This window comes from Aristolochia californica, unplaced genomic scaffold, assembly GCF_029961685.1.
Source record: "Aristolochia californica isolate CCGP_79_NKW_82.1479 unplaced genomic scaffold, dmAriCali1.0.hap1 SCAF_7, whole genome shotgun sequence".
Classification (NCBI taxonomy): Eukaryota; Viridiplantae; Streptophyta; class Magnoliopsida; order Piperales; family Aristolochiaceae; genus Aristolochia; species Aristolochia californica.
Window position 1 is genome coordinate 35,836,439 of NW_027182268.1, and position 6,000 is coordinate 35,842,438.

The 6,000-nt window shown below is 39.8% G+C and overlaps 1 protein-coding gene across 1 annotated transcript; it reads left to right on the top strand.

Moving 5' to 3' along the window:
- Positions 1 to 3,551: 3,551 nt before the first annotated feature.
- LOC137936830 (phenylcoumaran benzylic ether reductase Betv6-like) lies at positions 3,552 to 4,964 on the top strand. Its single transcript, XM_068781733.1, has 5 exons — positions 3,552 to 3,728; positions 3,811 to 3,945; positions 4,103 to 4,340; positions 4,447 to 4,650; positions 4,739 to 4,964. The coding sequence occupies exons 1-5, from the start codon at positions 3,552 to 3,554 to the stop codon at positions 4,936 to 4,938; spliced, it is 954 nt and encodes a 317-aa protein (XP_068637834.1). The 3' UTR covers positions 4,939 to 4,964.
- The last annotated feature ends 1,036 nt before the right edge of the window (positions 4,965 to 6,000 follow it).

The window sequence follows — 6,000 nt, forward strand, 5'->3', positions numbered from 1 at the left end:
TACCTTCCGTAGTATTAAGCACTACGGTTGGATTTGACACCCTTTAATTTCTTTCCAAGTTGATGTTCAACTTTAGCTTTGAAAGACTTGAAGAAATCCAAGGATTGTGATTTCTCATGTATTAAATATAGGTAACCGAATCTAGAGTAATTGTCTATGAATGTAATGAAGTACTTTTGTCCATTCCACAAAGTTGTAGGGAATGGATCATAGATATCTGTATGTATAAGTTCTAAGTCATATGTAGCTCTTTTGGTACCTAATTTTCTAACGTTTGTTTGTTTCCCCTTGATGCACTCAACACAAACTTGGAAGTTTGTAGTATCTAGGTGTTCAAAAATATCATTTGACACAAACCTTTGAATTCTTTGTTTAGATATGTGTCCTAAATGTTTGTGCCATAATGTGGCGGAATTCTCACTTAATTTTTGCTTCGTGCCATGTGAATTTATTTGCAGTATTTCTCTATAGGAACTAACAACATCAAGCATATACAGATTATCAATTAAGGGACCAGAACCAACAAAATTTGAATTTTGGTAGAGACTAACTTTATTATTTCCAAAAGAACAAGAAAAACCTAATTTATCCAAAATAAAAATTGAAATTAAATTTCGCCTAAAAAGACGGTCCAACAAATGTCTCAAATAAATCCAAATAAAATCTAGTGTTTAATTGTAATATGAAAGTTATTATAGCCTCTACTGCAACTTTATTGCCGTTACCCACAAAGATGAACTTTTCAGCATCACTTGGCGGTCGGCTCCATAGGCAACCCTGCAAAGACATACTTATGCGAGTGGTAGCACCAGAATCCACCCACCAAGTATCTTTAGGTACAAAAGCTAAATTAATTTCAAAATAAACTAAAGTTAGAACCCTTCTTTACACGCCAGGCAACGTACTTGGGACAATCCTTCTTCATATGTCCCGACTTCTTGCAGAAGTAGCAGGTAAACTCCTCAGCTTGCTTCTTCTGTTTCTTATTCTGAGAAGATCCTACTACAACATCCTTACCTCTCTTCTTCTTCTTGTTCTCAGAGTTTGAGGCCAAGTGAGCACTTTCAGTCTTATCTTGTCGCTGCTTCTCTTCCTCTTGCACATAGTGAGATATAAGCTCATTTAGGGACCATTTGTTCTTCTGAGTGTTATAACTCACTTTGAATTGCCCAAAGTGTGCAGGAAGAAATATAAAAACCAAGTGAACAAGTAAGTCCTCATAAAACTCCATCTTAAATGACTTGAGTTTTGATGCGAGATGAGACATCTCCATGATGTACTTACTCCCTTATGTTCTCATTGCCGTTATACTTCATCGAAACTAGTTTATCCAAAAGGCTACTCGCCTCCGAATTTTTGTTCTTGGCAAAATATTGCTCAATTTCCTCAAGGAACTTCTTGGTGCTCTTGTTCTCAGTCATAGAGCCCCGAAACGCCTCCAGAATGGAGCGTTTCATGATCATCAAGCACATTCGGTTGGAGCGATTCTACTTCTCAATTTTAACCTCATTGAGGTTATTCGGAGTAGAAGTGGGTTGCTCCGCTTGAAATGCAAGATCCAAATCCATACAACTGAGGACTATTTCCACGGTATCTTTCCAAGCCTTAAAGTTCGTCCCGCTTAACCTTAGAATGTTGCTTATTTGAATAGTAACATTCGTAGCAGTAGCAATAGAAACTGTATATAGAACAAAATAAACAAGCATACTCACATTAACTAGCATGTCATATAAAGAAAAATAAGACATGTACAAACAATCTAAATTGGGGACCCATCTCAAGATACCTAGTACAACATTAATTCCTAGTCTTTGGACAGAGAAATTAACTGTAAGAGGTACTCTCGGTGCAAAGATCAAATACTAACAATCAGTTATGTTATTCTTTGGACCGACTATTGTTCACATGAAAAATCTTTATAATTATCACACATTTATCAACATAGGCATGTTTTTTATTTGGCCAAACTGTGTCTTCCTTTGGGCTGAACATAGTTTGCATAAATAACTCCGCACAAACATCTATGTATTTTTAATTAAATTAATATACTTTACAGAGGTTACTTTGGCAACATGTAACTTCAATCAATTTAATTAAAAACTAGACCAATTACATAACAACAATAGGAATTTTCACAATTGAAAAATCAACTTAAATATGCACATTATACAACTATATGTACATGCATAAATATTCTTATGAATGAAAATTGCACATAAAAAAAAATTCTGTAATTTTTGAAATTTCATATATATAAACCTTTTTATCCAAAGAGAATACACAAAGGCGAGCTGGCTTACAAGTTATTTGCGCTAAACTGAAAAACTTTCGGGTAGGTTCGAATCCCTGTGGGCGCAAAAATTGGATTTTGAGAACCTGAGCCGACTCGGTCCTCTCTGAGTCGACCTGAACCACTCGATTCGACCCTTAATGTCCGAGTCAAGCCAACCTGACCGACTCGTCTCAACCATGCCAATCCTCCACAACTGGTCCGAGTCGACGCAATTTAAATTAGATATAACCTAAGTTTAAAAAAAAAAATTCTTTCCTGCATATACTGGAGGTTATCTTCAACCTCCAACCATGCCTAGAGGGAGGGCTTCGGTTTCCACTGGTGGCGTCGCTACAACGTTTCCAACAGACACTACAAGGCGGGTTCTTCTGTCGCCCCCCCTTCCCACTGGACGTCAGTGCAACGTTTCCCAACGGACACTGCAACGCGCACAGAGGGGGGGGAGACGGATACTCTTTGGCTTCCCCTGTCAGCCGACGCACAACCCCGTGGAAAAAGTTAACTTTTCTGCACAACGTCGACTCTTTGTGCGTCGCTCTCCACGGAATTAGTCTAGAAATCCTAATAATCTAACAATAATCTTAAATCCTAATCCAGAATTTACATCGTGCCAGAATATTAGGATTCGGGATAAATACCTGAATTCATTCCAAACGATCACCTACTATTACGGAATTCTGCGACAATCGATACGAACGAATGATTGGTTTTGTAATCTTCCTCAACTAAATCTCCATATTTCCTCAATGGGACCTTCGTCTATCTTCCAGATGGGGAGAAAGGGAAAATGTGTGTGATTTAGTCTCTTGGGGACTATAACCATAATGTGTCTCTTATATAGGGTTCCCATAATTTCCTATAATATCTACTCAATTGACTCATATTAATGACCCATATTCATTAATGAGCTTAACAAAATTAGATCACTTAATTTCGGTCAATTTTATTAAATAATAATTATAAGTAAATAATAAATATGTTGCCCAAATCAAATTAGGAAAAATGAGTTTTCTAAGAGAATTTGTAGAAAATTGACAGACCCCGCCGATCATGTTGGTATGGTCACCTTTGATTCCGAATCGTCTCATTTGCCACAAGAAGACAAGCTTGGCATCTTTGCCAGCTCCAGAAAACCTGAATTGAGGAATATAACAAAGAAAGTAGGGAGGCGGCGGGTAACGAAATCTCCGATTTCCAAACATTGTTTTGCAGGCAAATCTTCTCCTTATGCAAACTTGGCTTCTAGAGTTAATCATCAATGGCAGATAGAAGCAAGATCTTGATCATAGGAGGAACCGGCCATATTGGGAAATTCATTGTCGAAGCGAGCGCCAAATCAGGACACCTCAACTTCCTTCTCGTCAGAGAAAGCACCCTTTCCGGTAAGGCGGCACTTCTGGACAAGTTTAACAGCATGGGCGTCACTCTCCTCTACGTAAAATTTCCGTCAACTCTGTGACTTCTGATCCTCCTTCCCCTGTTCTCACGATTCTCACTAATTTGAGTTGCGTGGCCAGGGGGATATGTACGAACACGGGAGCTTGGTGAAGGCAATGAAGCAAGTGGATGTAGTCATCTCCACTGTAGGTTTCTTGCAGCTAGCAGATCAAACTAAAATCATTGATGCCATCAAAGAAGCTGGAACCATCAAGGTAAGCCCCAGCTGTATAGAGCATCACAGTTATTATCTTCTTGTCTGCTGGCAGCTTGCATCATCAAGCTCGACCAACACAACTTACTTGCTTAATGATTTTAGTATTGTTAGTTCACAAGATTCTTAATGATATGACGATCTGTGCCTATTTACAGAGGTTCTTCCCGTCGGAATTCGGAAACGATGTTGATAGAGTGCAGGCAGTTGAGCCAGCAAGAACGGTTGTCCAGACCAAGGTTAGGATAAGGCGAGCCGTGGAGGCCCAAGGAATCCCCTACACCTACGTATCCGCCAATTTTTTCGCTGGCCTCGTCCTTCCGACGCTGGCTCAGCTAGGAGCCGCCGCTCCTCCCACCGACAAATTCATCATCTTCGGCAACGGCAACCCTAAAGGTAGGTAGCCCCCTACTAAAGTACTCCAAACGAAACGTTTGAAAGTAGTGTCGGCTTCTGATGGTGGCTTTCTCGAATGTCTCTTCCACCTTGCCCATGGATGCAGTCATCTTCGTCAAAGAAGAAGATATTGCCACCTACACCATTAAAGCCGTGGATGACTCAAGAACCTTGAACAAGATACTCTACCTCAGGCCCCCTGCCAACGTTTACTCCTTCAACGATCTCGCCTCTCTCTGGGAAACCAAAATCGGAAAAACTTTGCAGAAGATCTACATCCCTGAGGACAAACTCCTCAAGGACATCCAAGGTTAAATCTTCGTGATTCATTGAATTCGACAAAGCAGATTGCCTCGAGAACTTTTGGGTGTATGACTGTCAATTTCTTCTCACTGCAGAATCTCCCACTCCAATGGGCATCGTCTTAGCAACCGGCCACTCTGTTTTCGTCAAAGGAGATCAAACCAATTTTGCGATTGAACCATCTTTTGGCGTGGAGGCTTCCCATCTCTATCCGGAAGTTAACTACACCACCGTCGGTGATTTCCTAGACCAGTTTGTTCCAGAACGCAGTCAACCTTCCACCTCCAACAAGTAAACAAATTCTATATTCTGCGATTCCTGCCTGTCCTCTTCGTCTCTTTTATTCAACTGTGTAAGCATCCAGGTATCATATTAACTTAGTCTGCTCATAGATGTTTAGTTTATTCTTCTCGCGTTCTACTCTCTGTTACTCGAATGACAAGCTCCCACCTTCCTTCGTTTTCTTTATTTCTCAAATATAGAATGCCGACATTGTTGACTTAACTTCATTCTGATTGCCATCTGTGCATCGTGGAGTTAAGATCGACTTTAAAATTAAATAAAATTTTTTTATGAAAAAGTAAATTAAGTTCGATACTGGCCAGCTACGGCTCAGAAATCTCATGGGTCCCTTCTTTTTATAGCACCGGACTACCGTTGGATGCAAAAGCTGCCTCATTAAAAAAGATGGCGTCCATATGAACTATCTGGTGGTTTTTTCTAGCATTTCTTAATTTTTATTATTCCTAAGATACTTTTATAAGATAATTGTATCCTCCTTTTCCTCCTTTTTATTTCAAACATAATTTATGAACTTATCATAAGTTAATATACTCAAATTCTAACTGTGGATTGAGTTAACTCATATGATATTATTGGTCAATCAACATTTTGAACCACTACGTATCCAATCATTAAGTCAAGGGGGGTTAGTCAATAATAAAGTTCACACGCATTACGTAGTTTATTTGATTAGGCCGTTAGTGGTGAATGAGTGCCCACATCATCTGAAAAATTCAAGTAACCATCTCAGGCTAAAATCATGGAATCGTAATTTTGCCCAATTTTGAGAATCATTCACTTGACGCGTTGTTCCCTCCCCTGACGAATTTTTCTCTCTCATTTGCGCTCTCTTCTCCCTCTCTGCCTTCCTCTCTCAAATTTTTTTTCTCCCGCTCTCTTCTTCCTCTCGTCTTCGTACTCTCTTCGGCTTCTTCTTCCTTCATCGCCTTCGTATCTCTTCCCTCTCTTCCTCTCTACGTCTCTTGGCCCTCTCTCTCGTCTCCACATCTTGAGGTTCCCTTTCACCTCCGGTAATCCCTCTTCGTCTAGAAACAATCTTTTGGCCCTCTCTGTT

Bases quoted from the DNA above. Each gene is read 5' to 3' on its own strand.
- LOC137936830 (XM_068781733.1), top strand. From the start codon at position 3,552: ATGGCAGATAGAAGCAAGATCTTGATCATAGGAGGAACCGGCCATATT. The intron at 4,341-4,446 runs GTAGGTAGCCCC...CCATGGATGCAG, and splicing joins CGGCAACGGCAACCCTAAAG to TCATCTTCGTCAAAGAAGAA. The intron at 4,651-4,738 runs GTTAAATCTTCG...TTCTCACTGCAG, and splicing joins ACTCCTCAAGGACATCCAAG to AATCTCCCACTCCAATGGGC.